Below are 22970 nucleotides of genomic sequence, written 5' to 3' on the forward strand. Positions count from 1 at the left end.
TAATTTGTTTTTGTGACTGTGTGGAACCCAGTTCAGCTACTGATTGATTGATTGTGTGACTGCAGAAACGGATAAAAGCCCCCTGTCCAAACAATGACTATCATCAGTGCAGGGAAGAAAAATAATAATAATTTTAATTTTTATCATCTACAATACTGTTGTATTTATTTTATAGTGCAGTGCATTGATTATTGCTTTCATTTTATGGATCAATGGTCTTGTTAGATAGTAAAATTAATGTTAAATTGCTGCTTTAGGGGTTTTTAAAAGTCTGGAATGGATTAATCCATTTTGCATTACTTTCTATGGGAAAGTGTGCCTTGGTTTTGGAACACCTTGGTTTTGGAACAGACTTCCAGAACGGATTAAGTTTGAGAACCAAGGTACCACTGTACGTATGCATATATAAATGTCTGGTTTTTGCATGGACGAAATATAGCCTACTATACAATAGGAAGTCACACCCGTTGTCCTCCTAATGCTTATCCAACTATGTTTCTAATGGTGATCCTCCAAAGACAATCAGCACCAGCATTTTGTATGCCACCTTTCTATACTTAAAACCATGCTCGAAGGCAGCGTACAACATGAAATTATTAACATAATTGCAAACATAACAAAAGTAGCCATGAATGAATAAAAGTACACAACCAAACTCAATTTCTCACATAAATCTAAAAGATCTAAAAAATATAGATACAAAAATATGATATCAATAACAACAACACCCCCAACAACAAAACCTTCCCAGTTCAGAAAAACGGGCTCAGGGCGGCTAACAACAAATTTACAACAATTGATGCAACAACAAAAAGCATAAAATACAGTATAAAACATGAATAACATTAAATTCAGAATTCAAAAATCAATTTAGGGAGAAAATCCATCCAATAAACATTAGATGATCACCAGGGCTAGCTGGCTAAATTAGTCTTATTTGGACCAGTGAGGAGACCAGGGGAGAATTAGGGGACAATCATAAGGCTCAGGCAAGTTTGTATGAGTGAAGACAGTCTTTTCAGGCTGCCAGCCAGCCAAGCCATTAAAAAACCTTTGCCCACCTGGTCCCCTACAGATGTTTGGGGCTGCATCTGCCAGCATGGCTTCAGGGTTAATACTAGCACTTTCTGTCAGGCAAGGTTAATACTAGCACTTTCTGTCAGGCCCAGAAGCAAACAGGGAACCAGCACAGTTGATATAGCAATTCTGTACTCTGCTCATAATCTCAAAGAGCGTTCAGCATTCTGCACCACTTGCAGCCTCTGAACCATCTTTAAAGCCTACTCCATGTATAGAGCGATTGGAGTACCCTATTGCTGTGCATGCGTTCCATATGCTGAGAAATTTGTTCCTCGTCCCATGCAGGCTACCTGGCCCAAGTATTCCCTCTAATTAAAAGAACCCTGGCATAATTGAGCATTTAGTTGAATGAGCAATTCACTTCTGAATAGCGCAAATATTTGGATACAAGTGTGTGGTCAGCAGACACTTCATTGATATCTCTGACAATGAAGGCCCCTGTGGGAACAAAATGGGTATAAAGGGGAGAGCAGCCATTTATGGGGAGGTGAGTCATTAAATAAAAAATGGCCACAAAGGGGATTTTTCTCCGCTCCTAATAAACAGATTATCTAGGCTGCCTTCTGAGCAAATGGGTCTGGCATGGAATCAGGATGGCCAATTTGGAATCCCAACTCATTAACCTCTTTTCCTGAAAGGTTAAATTGGAATACGGATAAACTTGCTGCATTAGGAGAATAGAAGGATATTGTGGTGATCGCTGGTGGGGCTTATTCAGGTGGCTTTGATGCCAGGGGTTAGAAATGCTGCCCACATCTAGGGCATTATTTTGCCCATGTGGCTGACAGGGGCAAACATGCAAAACGGCCTAGGTTACATATGCCTGGCTTGCTGTACAGTATACAACCATTGTGTTATTTTTCTTGTGGGGAGAGACACCTTGGCCCAGAAAATGCCTGTGCTTCCAGTGTGGGATAATCTGCAGCCAAAATCACAAGAATGATTGCTAGAGAGTCACAAGCAGGGGATGTATGATGTCATATCCTGTAAACTTTTGTGGCAGGAAGGGGAACAATAGAAAAGTTAATTTTCTTCTTTCTGTCACTGTACATGCTCTTTTTCTTTCCTACAATGGTATAGGTTGTCAGTGAGTTCTTCTCAAGGGAGTGTATACCATATGAGCTGGAAAATGGATTTCTGTGACTTTTAAGGATTCTTGCCTGCCTGATTTTCATCACTGTAACTGTTGAATCCTGGCAAGTCTTTTCATGTGAGTAAACCTGTTTTAATCATGTCTAGTGCTGCTATTGTATCCCACCTTAGATGGGGTCATGACCTAGTTATGTGTTCTGCCTTACTAGTTGAAGACCAGTGCCTTAGGGAGTGTGGCTGCCATTATTATTATTAGTAGTAGTAGTAATAGTAGTAGTAGTAGTAGTAGTATTCTGAGCTGCTGTTTTGGCACAATGCTTCCTGGCAGAATTTGGCTACAAAATACTACTAGTTTGGGGCATTTTCATACATGAGGTTTCAGTAGCTTTTGGTAACATCCCTTATGCCATGTTAAAGTCTAAGGTGGGTGTGGGGAGCTTTTGGCCCTCCAGATGTTGCTGAACTTCAAATCCCATCAGCCCCAGCAAGCATAGCCCATGGGTAGGGATGGTGGGAGCAACATCTGGAGGGTCAAAGGTTCTCCACGCTTCAGATAGATATTGCATTTCCTTGTAGATAAGCCTCGCACTTCATTTGCTACACATGTCTTTAATTTCCTCCACATTTTGATCAGCTCTTATGCTATCTGGGCTTCTACCTACGTGCTCCCCAAGGTCGTTTTACTTGCAAACTAATGGATGGGAAACGCCAGACTTTTTCATATCCTCTAGAAGGCTGTTTCTTTTCCTTTTGATATATATTGGCCAGCAGCAGGAGAGCAACGAATCATCTTAGATATTCCTCACCTATTTTCTCACAGGTCTTTCCATGTCTGCTTTGCATTCCTTCCCAGGGTCACATTCCATTGCTGACAAATGCGCCATGTGATTTGGGTTAGAATCAGAAATGCAGTGTTTCCACCTTCACCCGCTGTTAAGGACTGCTGTGTGTGACGTAACCGTGGCACTCCTGAGATTCTTTTTGAAGGTTTTCTGTGACACGTGGAGGTGTCAATGTTGGCTGACCACAGGACTTTTCAAGGGGGAATTTTCTCTTGCAATCGACTCTTGAGTTCATCATTGGAGAGCCACAGGTGTAAATAATTTTGCCTTGAGTTTACGAAGTTAATGAACAGGATAAAGTTAGGTCCATTAATTTCAGCAGGTCTACTCTGAGTAAAACTTTCTGGAGCACTGCCCAAAATATTTATTTCTAATATTTCTAGTCTGCCTTTTTCATGAAAAATGTTTGAGACGGCTTATAATTACAAATATCAGGGTTTTGTGTTTGAGCCCCACGTTGGGCAAAAACATTCCTGCATTCTCATAAGATTTAAAGAACAGGGAGTACCAATGGGAAATAGGGAAGGGGGAGACACTCCCATTGTTCCTGAAAACATTATATACATACAGTTACTCAGTGTCTCCCCCTTCCCTATTTCCCATTGGTACTCCCTGTTCTTTAAATCTTATGAGAACCTGACCTGGTTGAGGGAGTTGGGTACATTTAGCCTGGGAAAGAGGAGACTGAGAGGAGATATGATAGCCATCTTCAAATATCTAAAGGGCTGCCACATAGAAGATGGGGCAAGCTTGTTTTCTCCTGCTCCAGATGGTAGGACCAGGACCAACAGATTCAAGTTACAAGAAAGGAGATTCCGACTAAACATCAGGAAGAACTTTCCGACAGTGTGAGCTGTTCAGCAGTGGAACAACTCCTTCAGAAGTTGGTGCATTGGGGTTTTAAGCAGAGGTTGGATAGCCGTGCGTCAAGAATGTTTTAGTTGAGATTCCTGCATCAGAGAAGGTTGGACGAGATGACTCTTGAAGTCCATTCTAACACTACAATTCTATGATTTGATGATACCATGATTCAAAGTTCTGATCCAGTACTCATAGCCTATGCTTCGTGTATGTTCCTTCCCCTGATGCTATATTTCAAAATTACTGCAATGTTTTGGTTTTCTTAAAATGCTACAACCCTCTGAACCCCAGCAAAAGTCTGGAAATCCAGTCCAAATGAACAATCAGATGACATAGTTAACTAACGCACTATCTATAAAGTCTAATGATTCAAATATAGGATACCAATCTAGCCAACTTTAAGCACTTTTAAAACCCCATTAATTCATCCAAAGCAATCAATGGGACTTAACAATGGCTGGATGCTGCCCAAACACAGTGCATCAGTCAAGCTGCTTGCTTTGTGCGCCAAAGGCTGAGCAAAGGCTGAAGTCGATAATGCGTTACACATTCAGTGCCGTAATTTGCTGGAAATAAATTTAATTGCAAATAATCTCTTAATACTGGGTGTACGTGTGTGATGGGTTGGTACAATTTTTACTGTCGAGACGCAGAAGTCAGGCTATCAGTATATGTGTGAAAAAAGGCTTAGGTAGCTCAGCTCGTCCATCTTTCATGCTGTTTATCTGGTTCTGATATACAAATGCATTCCTGGCATCTTGGGCTGCTTTTTCTTTTTTAATCTGGATTTTAAGAATAACCTTCTGCCTGGGAGTCTTCCTTCCAGGAGTGGCATCAGTGACCAGACCCCGCTGGACCTGCCCTTCCTCTCCACCACTGAAAATTGCTTGCTTGTTAGTCCTCCTATGTCTTGGCATCCTAACTGGGACGGGGTGGGAGTGTCGCGAATTCCTCGCGGCGCTTTCAGTAGAAACGCTCAGAGTCCCAGGTTTTTCCCAGTGCAGTCTTTTTAATGTGAGCTATATACAGGTATTTACAACAACAGTCCATACAGAGTACCTGCTCCTTAAGGCAAACGAATACTCTCCACCACAGCATCACCACACCACAGCACAACCACCACAGTTACTGTTGAACAGGCTTTCCTTTTTAAAACAGGTGATAGCCAATCACATTAATCACACTCCTGCTGAGTCACTCTGACCCAGCACTTCACAGAGTATTGCATCAGCCTGTTGAAGCCTGCAGACTTACTCAGTATCCTGCGAATCCCAACAGGGAGGTGGGGTTCCTTGTGAACAAACATTTTTGTGGACGTCACAAGCCTAAAGATTTCCTTTTGTTGTGAGATGTTTCTTATATATTTCTGTCAATACCTCTGAGGGACTTCCCAGTGTCATGGACATAACTTTTTTATAAGTAACAGCCTGGGTGTCAGGGTCCGTGCGGAGAAGGGCGACACTGAGGAGGAATGGTGGGAGCCTTCCCCCCCCCGATCCTGACCAGGATCCTGGATCTTTCCAGGAGCAGTGGGACGGTATAGATTTGGAACAGCGGTTCGCAGAGGGACATAGACAGAAGTTGGGAAGAACTGGGTGTTGAACAGCTAGGAGAAGAACTGGGAGAGAGAGTGAACAGACTCAGTGTTGCTGGAAAGTATCCATCTGCTGAGCCCAAGGTCAAGGAGAGCAGATAAGGTGGCAGCACAGAAAGCATAGTGGTTGAGAGATCAGGTTGCAAGATGCGGAAGTGACGAGGGGGGACTAGGGAAGAAGTGGGTGGAACCCTTAATTGGGAGCCCCTTCATTCTGAGGAATGGATTATTTGTTCTCTCGCTGTGATCATCAAAATCTCTAACTGGTAAGAGACTCCTTTCTCTTTGTTCTGCGTATCTACTGCCAAGGGGGTGGAGTGGGGTGGGGAGAAAGCTGGGTCCCTGAAGCCTGACACTGGGGAAGGATTTTGTTGCAGAGCACCGTCTTAGCACGTCAAAGTGCAAGTAGATAAATAGGTACCGCTCTGGCGGGAAGGTAAACGGCGTTTCCGTGCGCTGCTCTGGTTCGCCAGAAGCGGCTTAGTCATGCTGGTCACATGACCCGGAAGCTGTACGCCGGCTCCATAGGCCAATAAAGCGAGATGACCCCAGAGTCAGTCACGACTGGACCTAATGGTCAGGGGTCCCTTTGCCTTTACTGCTCTGTTGCACTTGGAATGGTTTTACTCGTTTTAGAATTCCAATGGTTTTATCTGTTTTTATAATTTTCTACTATATGGTTGTAACCTGTCCTGGGATGGGACTGTGAAGGGTAGGCAAGAAACCTTATGAATGAGTGAAACCTTTGGAGGGCGTCAGGTAGTGGAAGTCTGGAGCCAAAGGCAAGAGCTGAACTAAAGGATGCCTCCAGGATTTTTGGGAGCCAAATATTTGGCAGTAACCTTGGGACAAAAAAGTCTCTGACAGCCTAAAAGCTAATCAGTTGCGGCAGAAATCTGCAAAGAGTTTTCACATGGCTTGGAAAGCAAAGGAGAAGAAGCCATTTTCTTTGTGAAATGCTTTCCATCTGTTGTTTGCTTTTTAAATAACCTAGATCTAATTCGCTGTGTGCAACATCAGCACTGCTTTCAAAAGGCAAATCACCAACACATGCTTCTCTCCATCACAACTTGGAACGCATATGGGTCGTGTCATGCGGCACATGACAGTTTCAGTGCTTGGGAAAAGGTGGAACCTGTTTTCATCAGAGGGCAATGTAAGGTGACAGCACATGACCATTTGCCAAATCGTCCCTCATCACGGTAAGGATGGAACTTCTTGGTGAAACAATTATATTTGATTCAAACAAACAAACAAACAAACAAACAAACAAACAAACAAACAAACAAACAAACAAACCCTTGAGGAAGCAAGAAAGTAGTAAATATTCCCTGCACCACTTGGTGGAACGTTATAACCAACTTACCAATACAGTGGTACCTCGGGTTAAGAACTTAATTCGTTCCGGAGGTCCATTCTTAACCTGAAACTGTTCTTAACCTGAAGCACCACTTTAGCTAATGGGGCCTCCCGCTGCCACTGTGCCGCCAGAGCACGATTTCTGTTCTCATCCTGAAGCAAAGTTCTTAACCTGAGGTACTATCTCTGGGTTAGCGGAGTCTGTAACCTGAAGCATATGTAACCTGAAGCGTATGTAACCCGAGGTACCACTGTAGTTTGACTATGTTGTCTAGAATATTGCTACTAAATATCTCTCTGAACAGGACAAACTCATTTCCCCGTCAAGGTTCACAAAACAAAAAGAAATTGGCTCAGTCCTGTGTATTGTTACTAAGTAAAAACATTGTTATTTTCAGTTGTGGGGGAGAATGACACGAGGCAGGTCCAGTTAACCAAATATACAACTCATAACAACAAAAGGAATTCTCGGAGTATCCCAGAACATCTGCTCTACAGGCCTTTGACTTACCACAATGAGCAATGCAATCCTCTATCTCATCGACCACCATGCACTAAAGTGAAATACTGCGTCTCCTGGGATTGTTGTTCGCAATGCTCATGCTCTGGGCTTTCCAAAATGAGGAGTCATTGGATTTGATGGAAGAGGTCTAGTAGCAGAATGGTCCACTCAGAACAAAAGGCTCTCAACGTATAGAGCTGGTGGACAGAAACCAGCTACGCCGATAGACTCTTCTTATCAAAAGCAATTACTGAAGGAGGACAAAAACTGTGCCTGGGTGGTGGGCACAGGGACAAGTCAAACATTCTCAGTCCTGCAGTCACAACATTTCTAAGCACTGGCTGCTTCTCTTTGGATATCACTAACCAAAATGTTTAAGGAGTCATGTGGTCCATCTTCCTCACTGGGAACTCTCCTGGTCTCCATTAGACAATGTTTTTTTAAAATAATGTCTTCATTAGAACCATGCTGTAGGAAGTCATCCAAGAGATCCTACAGTCCAGGATACAAGATAGCCAGATAAAGATCCAGGTAAGACATTGTGCCCCCCCCCCCCGAGAGGCTGCAATCTACTTTAAGGTAAATCGTGCCTGTGGAGCTGCTAAGCTAAATACATTCCGATAGCTGTCCAGTGGCAGGCCACCAGTATACACGTTTTGCTTTATGGGACTATATAAGCAGCAATGGTTATAGGAAGGCTTATGGCACATTCAGCTTTCTGGGTCAGAAGCATGTCCTATGCTTTTCTTGAAAGGAATCCCATGACTTTCTGGGGCAATGCTTTTCTTTACAGTTCAGCTTAAAACTTGTAACATGCCCACCCCGTTATAGGCCTGGTCCTATTTGATTAGTTTCCTTTACCTAGCTTTGTTTAAGTAAAGGCATAGTCTCCCTCCATCTCCATGCCTGTGACTTGTCAATGGAAGGAATTCAACTCTGGGTTGTATTTCAAAGTAGCACCAAGTGACTTGCTTCACTGGCCCAAGGATTTCTGCATGTGTAGTGGAACATTTCCCCCTCTCCTTCCTCGAAGCTTCCGCTTAAGCCATTGTAAAGGATCCCCAAATCTCTGAAGCAGATTTGGGGATGTCATGGGGCACATGTGCGGGGAGGAAAGTTACATTGTGCAAGCAGAAATCCTTGTGATGTTACCACTATCTATGTCCTAACCTTTATGGCCAAAGTGAACACTTCCTGTCCCTCTTATGGCATCCTTTCAAATGCAGTGGTAGCTCGGTTTTTGAAAGTAATCCATTTCGGAAGACTGTTCGAGTTCCAAAATGTTTGAAAACCGAGGTGCAGAGGGCGGCCTGCAAATTTCATAGAGAAAATTGGGAAAAATAGCATATACACTCAGCAGAAGCCGTTCGACTTCTGAGGCGTATTCGAAAATGGAAGCCAGTGTGGTGTAGTGGTTAAGAGTGGTAGACTTGTAATCTGGTGAACCGAGTTCACGTCTCCGCTCCTCCACATGCAGCTGCTGGGTGACCTTGGGCCAGTCACACTTCTCTGAAGTCTCTCAGCCCCACTCACCTCACAGAGTGTTTGTTGTGGGGGAGGAAGGGAAAGGGGAATGTTAGCTGCTTTGAGACTCCTTAGGGTAGTGATAAAGCGGGGTATCAAATCTAAACTACTACTACTACTACTACTCTTCTTCTTCTTCTTCTTCTTCTTCTTCTTCTTCTTCTTCTTCTTCTGAGTTTATGGCATTCGAAAACCGAAACGTTTGTCAACGGAGACGTTCGAAAACCGAGGTACCATTGTATTACATAATTGCAACATGCCTGTCCTTATTTTTTCCTCTAGGCTTACAGACCCACTTCCCTTTGTTAACATTGTTGCTCTCCCATAAATCTTTCCTTATAGCTGTGGTTCCCAGAAGTGGAGAGGGGGAAGAGGAGAGAAATGCTCCATATTGGATTGATTTGCTTTAAAATATTTTTTATCCTGCCTTTCTTTCTGGAAGAATTAAATATGGTAAGAATCAGATTTGACTACTATCCTTTAATGTAGCACTTCTAATGTGAGGAGGTCACTCTGGCCAACTGCTAAACGCATTACATTAGGTTCCCTCAACGGCGGGGGAGGGGGAAGCTCCATTTTAAGCTCCACACACACAGAGCAAGCTCCTTTGAAGGAGAGCTCCCGGAGTCAACTGGCTTGCTCCTGAAGCAGAACTTTCTTCCAGAGAGGAAAATCAGTTTGGTTTCAAAATGGATCAAACCCCCCCCCCCCCCCGCTTTGGCTTCACTTAGGTCTTGCCATTGGGGAACTCCCATGTGCAGTTGATGCCAGTAGGGTTAACTTTTGCCCCACTTGCAAAATAATAATTGGGAGTTCACTTTTAAGCTAATAATAATAATAATAATAATAATAATAATAATAATAATTTATTTATACCCTGCCCATCTGGGTGAGTTTCCCCAGCCACTCTGGGCGGCTCCCAATCGAGTGTTAAAAACAATACAGCATTAAATATTAAAAACTTCCCTAAACAGGGCTGCCTTCAGATGTCTTTTAAAAATAAGATAGCTGCTTATTTCCTTGACATCTGATGGGAGGGCATTCCACAGGGCGGGCGCCACTACTGAGAAGGCCCTCTGCCTGGTTCCCTGTAACCTCACTTCTCGCAATGAGGGAACTGCCAGAAGGCCCTTGGCGCTGGATCTCAGTGTCCGGGCAGAACAATGGGGGTGGTTTTTATGTGGCCATGTCTGCTTCTGCCCTACATGTATAAGTGCCCATGCAATGTAGTGGTTTAAGTGTTGGCCTAGGATCTGGGATACCATGCTTCAAATCCCCGCTCAGCCATGATGCTCATAGGGTGACCTCGGGCCAGTCACTGCCTCTCAGGGTCATTGTGAGCATGAGGATAAAATGGGATATAAATGTAATAATAAATAAATGCACACAAACATCTGGTGTGGAGCAGGGAAGGGAACAGCCTCATGGGCCAAATTGGGAGCTGTGCCTGGACTAATTAGGCTGGAGACACCCCCCCCCCCGCTCATTCAAACCAATGCTCCTCCCCTTGCAAATTTTCATTTTTGGTTTAGATCAACCCACCCTGAGCCCAGTTCTACTCATCCCAAGCCAAACTGGTGAATGATCATGCAATTGAGTGCAGATAGGTGCAAGCCATTGAGATTGCTATTATAGAGCTAATGCATCATTCAGCATTATGGAAGACAGGCGCGAGTGGAGAGAGAGCCTCTGTTTTTCCAGGGACTTTTGATGGAGGTGCACCTCCCTGAGCTCTGCAAGCCGTAACACATTGTATTCTCCCCTGATGGAGCCTGAAACTTGCGGGCCGGTCCACCCAGTTTGCTGTGGGGCACTGGTGTGAACTTTGAATTTCCCCACAGAACCAACCAGTTATCTCCAAGAACCAAGATTATGGCATTTCATCTATAGTATGGTTACCAGATTTTTTTCAATGAATCTGGGGACACTTTATTATTATTATTATTATAAGCTGAGAAGCAACAGGGTGTCAGTAGTGGGGATGGTGAGGCAAAAGCCCCTGGGCCCAAGCACACATGCATATTGTATAAAGGTGCAAAGCCCTTCTTTCGCACCCTGTGAAACATAAATGTGCAGTTTTTTAAAAAATCTGGGCAAGAGCCCGCTGCCTGCCCATGACTCCCAAGCCTTCCCCAATCTCCTTCCCCCTTTGTTTTGATAGATCAGGGGAGGCTCGGGAGTCACAGGCGGGTGGCCGTTGCCCAGGAGGGGCCAGTCTGGTGGTGCAGTTGGCTCTGGCTGCCGTGGCACCTGCCATTTTTCCTGCACCACAGCAGCAAGCAGTGAGCAGCTCCTGAAGCCAGCCAGAGCCAACAGGCTGGCTCTGGGCTGCTGAGGCTGCTGCTGCCATGTTTCCCAGGGACAGATTTACAAATCTGGGGACATTCCAGGGACTGAATTTGTCCGGGGACAGATTTGCAAATCTGGGGACTGTCCCCGGGAACAGGGGACGTCTGGCAACCTTAAACTATAGAGCCCCACCTTGATCGAGGGAGCCTGGGTGCTGGCTTTCTGAAGCAGCCTTTCCTAAGCAGCTGTTCTCCAGATGTTGTTGGATTCCAGCATGAGGGATGCTGGGTGCTGTGGTCTAGAAGGGCACCGACTTGGGGAGAGATGGTATGAGGTGCCCATCAACTGTGGTTTGTCACTGGCCACATCCACAAAAACGACATACTTTTGTATTTGCTTTACAGCCAAACTACACCTAACATAATTATGGCCTGAGGATTTCGTTCACACAGTTGAAGGATATCCCCCCTCTCCAATTTGTATAGTCAGCCAGTAAAAGCTGTAGCACCTGCTTGAGAAAAATAGCTTATATATGTCAGCCTGTCACACTCACTGCCCTCCAGCAATGTGCAGTGTTTGTCTCTGCTGGCCTCTCTTCATAGACACCATTTCAAAAAGAAGTTGGAAAAGATACAAGGGAGTCAATACCGAAATACGAAAAAATATCCTTCTTTAATTGCAAATACATTGCATAATCACAGTCACTTTTTATACTCTCTTGTACTTCATATAATCATCATAAATAATTGTGTGTTGCATAGCTTTCTAAATGTGTACAAAGGGACAAAGCTCTGTGTCTTTTATTATTACAAAAAAAGGGAGGAAAGTAATAAAATTATGGGTCACGTTGTTAACCTCCAGTTGCTTCCGCTCGTTTACTGTGAAATATGATCTCAAAGAGAGATTGGCCACAAATCTACTGAGAATGAGTTTGCCCCAGATCCACTCATTACTGTGAGGCATGCATGGGGAAAATTCCTAGTGAACTGTCTGCACAGTTACAGACAGTCTCGGACAGGGATTGCGTTGAGATCTCGAGGGATTACTCAAAGGTTATAGAATATTATTTCTTCCTTTCTTCTGCGTATTTCTTCATGCCAGTTGGGAAATCTTTAGCAAAAACTTTTCAATGCCTGCATCTCAGCTAATTTTTGGTTACTGCTAACTACTGCAGAAGCATACACACCAAGGGTCTAAGCTGGCATATGTGCAAATCCTATGCACTTTTAGCTAAGAGCAAGTCCCCTTGAACTCAGTGGCTCTTGCTGCTATGTAAACATGCACAGGATCAAGCCGCCTTTCTACTGAAATCAATGGACCTACTTTTAATAATGATGCTTAATCAGCAATACATAGAATCTTTGGAATTGTGGCCATTTAAAAACACGTTCTAGGGAACTGGTATTTTTTTTCTGTAGACACATTAAGCCTTTAAAAAGCAAAAAGCAAAACTTAACCATCTTTTGACAACACAGAATATTCTCATTACACTAAGCGTTGTGAATGGTTTGATTATACTTTTCTTTTCGTAAAATAAGAGTGGGCGTGAGTCAGTCAAAGCCTGTACTTGGCTCACTCCCTCTGAAAGCAACGGGACTTAAGGTCTGCTGGATCATGCCCACACTGCCTCTTCTTGCTATTCTACTTTCATGCCTTAATTCTCCACTACCCCTTACTAAAAACCCAAGGAGCCAATACAATTGGCCCATTGCACAGGCTTTTAAGAAAAAAAGCCATCAAGCGAACTGAACTAGACTCATGAGATTTTCTGAAGTACCACTACTGATGTGAAAGCCCTTGAGCATTGCAGCCCTCAAATCAGGACTTAGATTTAAGTAGGGGATATATTCAGTATATTCTTTTTCGACCATGGACCAGCCATAATCTCTTCCCCCGTCAGCACTAAACTGGCATTGCGTACAAGTTGCAGCCAGGGGAATATGGAACGAGAACTGACTACATGACTGTATTTTACCAAAGATACATGGATTAGAAGTCTGATTACAGGCAATTTTATATTGCACCTAAAATGGGGATCATTCAAGGTCACTGCCTTGTGGCTGGAAAGTACAATTTATGAACTGGCTAATAACATTGACACTTGGCCACTTTCCCAAACTTCACTGTTTTGCTAAGAAAAAGGAAACGTCACGCATTTGTAGCTACCTCTGACTGCAAATTATGCCACTGCACTTGGAATTACCAATGCGTTAGGATTTTTATTTTTTTCTTTTTGCTCCAAAGCAGAATCTATTATCGAGTCCATGTTTAGACAGTTTGGGGCTAGTTCTTGGGCTAACAAATAATACAGCTGGATTGTGTTACTACCAGTAAACATCTCTGTAAAAAAGGGAACTGAGAAACTTTGGACAATAAAACATATAAAACTTTATACATTATCAGTGCATTTTTAAAATATTGTACAACTCTTTTTAACAGTGCAGTCCACAAATCATTTAAGCCACAGAACTAGTACCTAAGGTAGCTTGCAGGTCACTCGGCTGTAGAAAATTACCCTGGTGCACTTGAAGACCCTTGGCTACTTTTGAGCACTCATTGCAGATGTAAAATTTCCTCCTTTATGCTAATGTTAGGCCATTGCGTGAATGCAGAAAGTCCCATTCCTTGCCTTGCACACGCTGTATCCTTGGTGCAACGAGAGGAAGGGAGTGCCATGGTGAAGATGAGAAGGCAAACAATTATTTACAACTCCACATTGTACATGTCCTCACCTTCAACTCCCACCAGCATCCTTATGCAGCATCAGGGAGTTGGGTGGCAAGGAAATGGAGGCCAGCAGCACGGCATAATTATTTGGGAGTGTCTCAACAGGTGGAGTACATCCAACTTGCTCCTTCAACTGAGCTCCTTTAAAACTGTCTACACTTTAAAGTCACAGATACAGCAGCTGCTCCCCTACTGGAAGACAAAGGAGAATGAAATGTGTTCTGAGATGCAGAAAAATTGAAGATATATGCATATAATCATGGTCAACCAGTATCCTGTTCAGCCTGCTAAAAGAAAAAAGGAACAGGAGGAAGGCAGTGCAGGTGGATGTTCATAGCTATATTTGCACAATCCTTCTTCTAGATGTGAGCAGAGTATGATATGGGAATCCCGGGTGACAGCCAAATTCCTGATGCCCCTTGCTTTTGAGAGTCGAGTTACACTATAAGCAGACTCATGGGATGCAACTGTTGTTAACAAGCTAAGAGAGCAGCTGGATCAGAGCAAAGGTCTATTTAGGACAGCATTCCATTCCCAATAGTGGCTGACCAGATGCGTCTGGGATGCCCACAAGCAGGGCATGAATGTTATGGCACTGTTCCACTTGTGTCCTGCACCAATAGCTATTCTGAAGCACACTTCCTCTGATATGGAAGGTAATATATAGCCATCATAAACCGCTGAGCTGTAGCACTTCAGGCAGAAACCAGAAGTTCAAACATTTGAACGCTCCTTATCTTAGAAACAAACAACTCCATGCAGACAAAAGACAGCATGTCAAGGAAAAGTGTAGAAAGGATTGTTCCTTTCTAACACATATGTCTTCTACTTACAATCAGGTCTTGGTTTTTCGTATGCAGTTCTCCACCTGCACATTCCAACAGTGGATAATTCTCACTGGGTGCTGATCACCTAGCTGGCTCTTAATTTGGTCCTGCCTGCAGTGCTATTATAGTAAGGGAAGACGGTAACTTCAGTGAATCGTGTACATGGGCCCATTTCCATGGGGCTAAACTGGAATATGTGCAAGTATGCTGGCTTAAATGACTTGTGGACCACTGCCCTGCAAAGTTTTACTCTTTCCAGGTCACAAGCTCGTTTTAATGATTGCCTTCTCTATACGTTCGGGAGTCTTTTGACGCAGTCCTTTGTTTGTAATCTTCTCCGGATCCCAGATCCACTATGTCCTGATAGTTTGTAAATTCCTGAGGTAATGGAAACTCTTCAGTCGATGAATGAGTCCTGTGGCCAAACACCCGCTCTTGCAGCTCAGCGATGTCATTTCTGATGTCGGCCATCATTAGCAACAGGAAGTCAAAAGAACCCGGTGGCCCCTGGAAATATTACAGGGGTGACAATAAAGTTACTAGTCCCTCAGGTTCCTAATGACTTACAGTACATCACAGCACCAGTTTTGGACAGATTATCAAAACAGAGGCAAGGAAACTAATGAAAATTGAAGTCTGGAAAAACAATCTGTACTTGAATCTTTTCTGAATGCAAATTTCAAATAAGAAATGAGAAATGCTTCAGTGTGTAAGATTCTGTTACCCTCACTATTGTGGGCACAGAGTTGGCTTTGTATAGGAACTGAAAGTGTCTGATACGAGACGTTCATGTCTTCACCACTTATTTCATTAAAAGAAACGTCAACAATTGCTTAAAGGGAAGAGCACAGAAGGCACTTATTGGGACTGAAAAACAGACAGATGCTCACACCTTCATACTGCTAACCATTAAACAATGTCTTCAGTCTGGAGCCCCATGTGTGCTTCAGAGCAGTTCCAAAACATAAATGAAGACTGTTCCAACTGATTGCAGTTGGAGGGACAAAGGGATACAGGTATGGGAGAGACTATTCCACCCATACAATTATCAGCAGCCCTGGAAGGCAGGGGTCAGTTTTTCAGCGTTCCCATGCCCAGTGCATTTGTCTGGATGGGGCAATCTTGAGGTGCAGATTTTGGTCACTGTAGCTGTTAATATTAGTATATTTAACAGTGTTATAGGAAAAAGAAATATATGAAGCAGCCCTTCGTTTCATGCTGTTATGGGTGGTATCCAGCTAAACAGTTATGTCAGCACAAGCACTTTGGGCTGTGCAATGGAACTTTGCCTTTCCTCTCCCCGTGCACCTCCTAAATTTGATCTGGGGGAAGGGGGGTTGGGAGCAATCCTGCAACAGATTTAGAAGCACATGGGGGGCAACACAGAGCGAGGAGACGGGGGGGGGAAGTTACGTTGTGTAGCTCAACGGGTTTATGCTAGTGCAACTGTTTAGTTGGATACCCCCTCTTTATGTTGTAGCATAGAACTGTAGAGTTAGAGGGTCGTTTAGTCCAACCGGTAGTATGTAAATAAACATTTGGAATTGGATAAATAAATAACATTGCATTGCAATTGGATAGGATACTTACCGGTGCTCCTTTTTCTCCTGGTGCCCCTCTGTCACCCTGTAACAAACATCATTTTCATTGATTAAAATGGAACCATAACTTGGTGACCTACTCCATCCTTTGAAAGCAACCTGCATCAAAATGTCCCTTCGACTCTGTAGAGACCTCATCTCACTTTCACCATGCAAAATCACTTATTGTGTTATCCTGTGCACGTCTACTCAAAAGCTGGTCTCATTGAATTCAGTGTGTATATAGGCTAGTCTATAAAGGATGGTAGCATAAGAACAGATTGATTTAGGTGTCAATCAAGATGCATTTGTTTTCTCAAGCATATGAAACTGGTTGAGAAGTGGGTTGCTGCTTGATTGTAATGTAAAGGTAAAGGGACCCCTGACCATTAGGTCCATTCGTGGCCGACTCTGGGGTTGCGGCGCTCATCTCGCTTTATTGGCCGAGGGAGCCGGCGTACAGCTTCCGGGTCATGTGGCCAGCATGACTAAGCCGCTTCTGGCGAACCAGAGCAGCACACGGAAACGCCGTTTACCTTCCCGCCGAAGCGGTACCTATTTATCTACTTGGTCTTTGACATGCTTTCGAACTGCTAGGTTGGGAGGAGCAGGGACCGAGCAACGGGAGCTCACCCCATCGTGGGGATTTGAACCGCCGACCTTCTGATCGGCAAGTCCTAGGCTCTGTGGTTTAACCCACAGCACCACCCGCGTCCCTGATTGTAATGTAGTTTCTTTCATATTTGATATTTCATTTATGATACTTATTTTAAATTGGTTTCCCCCCCCAACCACCTCTACTCTGGATTTGTATATTTTTAATATACTGTATTGCTATCTAACAACCTGGAAACCTTTGAGTTGAAGGCCAGAAAACAAATTCAATAAACAAATGTCTAAATAATCGTTCAAACCACACATTAAGTGATCTGAAAAGTTACACCTGAAGCAAAGGTTAAGCATTTGAACATCCTACTGAGTTCAATGGGACTTTCACTAGGTGTATTTCTGACTGAGTTCAGCAGGGCTCTCACACTACTAAGTGTGAAGCCTTGATTTCATTTACCATTTGTTACATACAAGTTAAGTATCATATTTCCAATCACAATTTTTTAATCTGTTGTAAGTATTCAAATCAGCAAATTGAACCAAGCTTTGATGATTATTCCAGAGCAGGGAAAAACTCTGAAACAACTTCTCCCCAAATGCCAAATCCATCTGTATTGGGAATAGTTCCAATCAAATTTACTATAGTCAGTCAGTCAAGTTTTATTGCGGCAAAAGCCAGTAACCAAATTTACTATAAAGTAAATGAACAATAGATTCATTTACACCCTAGATGTAGGCTAAAAATGTTTCCAATTAATATAACAGATGAACAATATTATGACAGCATAGAACCTTCAATTTCAAGACATATCTAAGGAGATACGGCCCTGATTTGTGATAAAAGATAAACTGCAATCCTTAATAGGATGGATTTGTGGCTCCATTACTGTATCAGGATTTGGGTCTGCAGCTGTCCTGAGCTTGGGAGATATCAGGGATATCAGGTGGAGATTCAGCCCGTACATGACCATCAAACTGGTTAGGAAGGAACAACAGGAAAACAATCTATATTAGCAGGCAGGCCATGTTGTATGCCCAATTCATACAGAAGCTCCCTTGCAAGGCATTCTCACACTACTCAGCCACAAGGGGGCTCTGCTTGTTGTTTCTTGGGATAGGCCAGCTTTACTGCTGCCTTCCAGTTAGTTGGGAACTGGGAGCAACATTTCATAAGACACGTGCTAGAGGGGAAAGAATGGCTTGCTCACCTTTGCTCCATCTCTTCCTGGTGCTCCCGGAGGACCCTGAGAAACAAAACCACAGTCCTTATGAACATGCAATAACACAATCAATACTCTGCGTGCATTTATGGAACGGAGGTGCAATACTGACCACGGGGCCCCTTCTGCCCTGTTTAATATGGGACAGGTCTGGAGAGGGTCCCATAGGCCCCATTGCTCCTCTAGGGCCGGGCAGACCTGGAGGGCCAGGAGATCCAGGAAATCCAGGGCTCCCTTGAGGACCTGTGGCACCTGCAATAAAAGGGAGATGGTTAAGGCTGTCAGTGGGTTCATATATGTGGCTGGTGAATGGTGGCTGACTTAGGACAACAATGGGGAGAAGCAGCACCCCTGCTTTAGCTTGTATCTCAATTGCTGGGAGACTAACCAGGAGCCCAGAGGTTTGCACCACCTGCCTTGTATCTTGGCCAAAGATCAATTCAGATCAAAGATTATGATGCAATTACATAAACAAACAAAACAACCACATTATTGATTGATTCATTGATTGATTGCACTTTCTCCAAGGAGTTCAAGGAGGCTTATATGTTTCTCCCTGCTCCCCCATTTAATCCCCACAACAAGCCTGTGAGGTAGGCTAGGCTGGGAGAGAGTGACTGGCCCAAGGTCCCAGGTCCCAGTCCGACACTCTAACCACTCTACCATGCTGACTCTAATGATATTGCGCTTTATTGCACAGCATTACTTTAATGTGTTTTTATTACTTTGTATTTCACAATGATGTTTTTAAAATGTCGCAAGCTGCCTTGATTCCCAGCTTGCAAGGAAGGTGGGATAGAAATGCAATAAATGGAATAAATACTGTAGCTCTCTATGTCTCCTGCATATAAAGAGCACAAAGAGTGAGATCTGACAGGTTGAGCTTGGCAAGGAAAGTTGAGAAACCTTTCTCAATTCCCAGGCCAGAGATTCAGTAATCACTAAACAAATATATAGCTTGGGAATGAAATATTTTCAGTTAGGAGAGGAGGTGTGGAAGAATCAAGCTTGCAGCACCTTGGACAGCTCCTGGGATGGGATAAACCAGATGGAACAAGGCCTGCTTTGAGGCTCTAACACTGTGTGTGTTTGTGTGTGTGTATATATGTATATACCATATATGTGTGTGTGTGTGTTGATACATGGTTGTTCTTACTCTAAGCTCCTTGTATGATAAACATAAAAATTAGTTTAACTACTTTATTGCTTTACCTGGAGGACCCTGATCACCTGGCTGTCCAGGAGGACCTGGTATTAATGTATTGGATGCAAGTACTTTTTCTCCTGTGATTGGTTTGCTAAGGTCAGCAGCATTATTTGGCAACAAAGCAACCTGCAAGAAAGAAAGCACCATAAACCATTAGCTACGCAGCATATTCAGTGACACCTAGTTGAGTTCTCGTTGCATATGACTTGGAAGACAGCACAAAATGAAATCCTCAGTTCATGACCCAGTTACTAATTCCACCAGTCTATCCTCTGAAAGAGCCATGGTGCTACACTTGGACTGGGAAGCCCACTGCTATTTGATGGATAACTCAAGGCACAATCCTAACCCCTGGCCATCAGGGGTTGGATGAAGTGGTGTTGCTGGCACTGCACCCACAGACTTGGAACTTGACCTGTTGGAGAGGAAGGTCGGGGTCAGGAAAAATGCCCCTTTTCTGAGACAGTTCCTAGGCTGGAACAGAAAAGAGGCGCAGATCAGGTCCACTGGCATCATGTGATAGCAGCATGGTAGGCACAGGAGCCTCTCTGCCCCAAACCATTCTTCTTAAGAACTTTCTGTGGGCAGATACTGGTGTCAGCTCCTTCCTGCCACTTGGGAAGATGTACTGGGGCACCTCTCTCTGACAGAGCTTCTCTGTTGGTGGTTGAGCTTCCTTCATGGCAGAGGTCAGTGGAGCCCAGCAGAGCTCTGGACATGGCGGATCAGGGGCTTAATTTGCACTGTCCCCTATTATCTCTCCACCACCTTATCTACCTCTCAGAGTTATTGTGAATGGGCAGCTTCAAGGAAGCAAAAAATATGAAGAAGGAGACAATAGTCTAGTTACAGGTTGGTCTGCCGTAGTCTAAACAAATACTTCATGCGTGTATCTGAAGAAGTGTGCATGCACACGAAAGCTCATACCAATAACAAACTTAGTTGGTCTCTAAGGTGCTACTGGAAGGATTTTTTTTATTTTGTTTAGACAATAGTCTGGAATTAATAGCTTTACCTTTTGTACTTGGGTACATACGCTGCAACACTATACACACACACACACACCTTTCTCACCAAATATGAATGGTGTATGGTGTGTGTACAGTACATGTAAGTTTATTTTTTAAAAATTTAATCTCTGGCTGCCGCTTCAGAGTTCTTAAAGAGACGCATGTTATCCTACATATGAGCACTCTGGATAAAGAGAGAATGTATTTTGATTAAACATAGGCAAGCATAAAAACTAAAGTGAAAATTCACCCCTTAGCTTTTCACAGGGACAGATTCTAGACTTATTCCTGGATTCAAATTCCGGCTGAGTAGTAATAGTAGTAGTAGTAGTAGTAGTAATTAATGTCTGCTCTGACTTGTAACCCCCATCCCCAAAGTCTTCAGCAGAGCTCTTATTCAACCTTGTTACAGCAGATTGCTTAAATCAGGGGCCTGAAACCTGCAGCCACCCAGAATCCTTTTTATTCCAGCCTCCATTATCCTCAAGGGACGCAGGTGGCGCTGTGGGTTAAACCACAGAGCCTAGGACTTGCCGATCAGAAGGTCGGCGGTTTGAATCCCCGCGATGAGGTGAGCTCCCTTTGCTCGGTCCCTGCTCCTGCCAACCTAGCAGTTCAAAAGCACGTCAAAGTGCAAGTAGATAAATAGGTAACGCTCTGGCGGGAAGGTAAACGGCATTTCCGTGTGCTGCTCTGGTTCGCTAGAAGCGGCTTAGTCATGCTGGCCACATGACCCGGAAGCTGTACACCGGCTCCCTCGGCCAATAAAGTGAGATGAGCGCCGCAACCCCAGAGTTGGTCACGATTGGACCTAGTGGTCAGGGGTCCGTTTACCCATTATCCTCAGCCAATGCAGCCCCTGTGGCTAATGATCAAGGACGATGGGAATAACGAACAATCTTTTGGATTAGACCAAACAGAGGTGCCAGAGACTGAACCTGGAATCTTCCGCATTCAAAGCACTGAGCTATGGTGTTTTCCCTTCCAAGGGCTCAGAATACTTACAGGATGAGAACATTTTCTTCCCCTGCTGAGTGTACACATATGCAATTTTAGTTTTATTGTCAACTTGTTTATTTATCTCGAACAGATAAGACAGGAACTTTCATAAAGGACACGTAGGGGCAACAGATGCCAACCTGCAAATTCAACCTGGCCCTGAAGCTCATGCAATGTATGCTAAACCAGTCACTCCTGTCTACTCTCTCTTCACTATATCAGGGTTAGAAGCATCTGCCCTGTGCTTTGATGATGAATATTATTATCATAGCCAGACACGAGCATGCACTGATCTAATTTCTATCCCATTCCACTTTCTTGATTCAGGCTTGGAATCGCTCTTGAAAATGATCTCACTCCCAAGTCTCTCTTCATGCATGAATCTTTCTTCACAAGGAAACAGAATACCTCCCTACAATATTTTCAAAAGGGACAATAGTCACGGAAATGAGATCTAACCCCCACCATGGCCTGCATTACATGTACTTTTGAAGAAGTTCCGTGCGGAAACCGTTGCTCAGTTGGCTTGGCGATGGATCGCCTGGGTCCAGGCTAACACTTATTTCTAATTAAATGCATACTTACATGTATCTGCGCAAGCAACATGTGCAATGAGAGCTATTCCACACATGGGAATGCTTGCATGCCTGGATTGCCTGCTATTTATTTCTTTTGGCAAAGGGCTCTCCCTCTCTCCGACTAGTTTTGCAACTCTGTCGAGGGGGATGATGGGGAAGAAGGTTTTTTTTTTGTTTTTAAATGTATCTCTGAGGAATTATTTCCATTATATCTGCATAGAATCCCTGAGTGCTGCAGAGAATCCTGGGGCACCATTTAGGGCAAGAATAGGCAAACTCGGCCCTCCAGATGTTTTGGGACTACAATTCTCATCATCCCTGACCACTGGTCCTGTTAGCTAGGGATGATGGAAGTTGTAGTCCCAGAACATCTGGAGGGCTGAGTTTGCCTATGCCTGATTTAGGGCTTGCTTCACAGTGGCTATTCTCCAGGTGTTTCGGAATTTCTTCCGATATAATGTGAGCTGAGAACAGGACCAAGCACTCCACACTGAAGGGAGAGATCGGTGATTATAAGCAAGCTCTGTTCCAGGGAAATTTGCTTACCACTGCTGATATTCTATCCAACGAACTGCTAAAAAGGAACTATTCTGGGCTCCTTTGGGAGGAAAGGTGGGATATAAATTTAGCAAATAAATGCATACATATACAGTAAGCTTCTGAGAACTCCAGGACCATCATGTCCATCAGGCAGCAGCTGAGCTCAAATATTTCACTATTATTTTGCAGCCCCATTTGTACTCTGCACACTCCATTCACTGCAAGCTCTTTCATATCTCCCCATACTGCTCCAAACCCAGCATTGTAGTGTCATTCTGGTGCATTTTATTGGGGGTAGGGAAATGGTGGCTTCTGGAACACCTAGAACACCCCAGAACATCTACTGCCACCCGAAAAGCCCCCAAAACCTATTAGGAATCCCGCCCCACTTGAAATCACTCCAAATTTCAGCTGCCTTTTGCCCCACCCCACAAGATTCCAAGCCTAGAGTTTGAAGATTCATGCTTCAAGCTTAGCCTCACATCATGCTATCAGATTCCTGATGATATTGGCCAGGGTGAGTTTCTCTT

The 22970-nt window shown here is 43.9% G+C and overlaps 1 protein-coding gene and 1 long non-coding RNA gene across 4 annotated transcripts in view; one reads left to right on the forward strand and one right to left on the reverse strand.

Annotated features, from left to right (window-relative positions):
- The first annotated feature begins 2111 nt into the window (after positions 1-2111).
- Positions 2112-22069, forward strand: LOC310744518. 2 transcript variants are annotated; one of them, XR_014539595.1, is made up of 3 exons: positions 2112-2290; positions 7227-7909; positions 9197-9317. It is a non-coding gene; the product is annotated as an uncharacterized lncRNA (long non-coding RNA). The 2 variants fall into 2 exon arrangements; XR_014539594.1 differs by lacking the exons at positions 7227-7909; positions 9197-9317 and adding an exon at positions 21650-22069.
- Positions 11800-22970, reverse strand: part of CCBE1 (collagen and calcium binding EGF domains 1) — a 150212-nt gene continuing 139041 nt past the window's right edge. For both annotated transcript variants that reach the window (XM_083575796.1, XM_083575797.1), the window contains 5 exons: positions 19319-19439; positions 18219-18358; positions 18095-18130; positions 16288-16323; positions 11800-15204 (listed from right to left, as the gene is read on the reverse strand). In XM_083575796.1, the coding sequence (XP_083431922.1) occupies positions 14971-15204; positions 16288-16323; positions 18095-18130; positions 18219-18358; positions 19319-19439 (567 nt within the window). In that variant the 3' untranslated portion in view covers positions 11800-14970. The remainder of the gene's footprint in view (positions 15205-16287; positions 16324-18094; positions 18131-18218; positions 18359-19318; positions 19440-22970) is intronic.

This window comes from Podarcis filfolensis (genome assembly GCF_964270895.1).
Source record: "Podarcis filfolensis genome assembly, chromosome: 11".
Taxonomy (NCBI): domain Eukaryota; kingdom Metazoa; phylum Chordata; class Lepidosauria; order Squamata; family Lacertidae; genus Podarcis; species Podarcis filfolensis.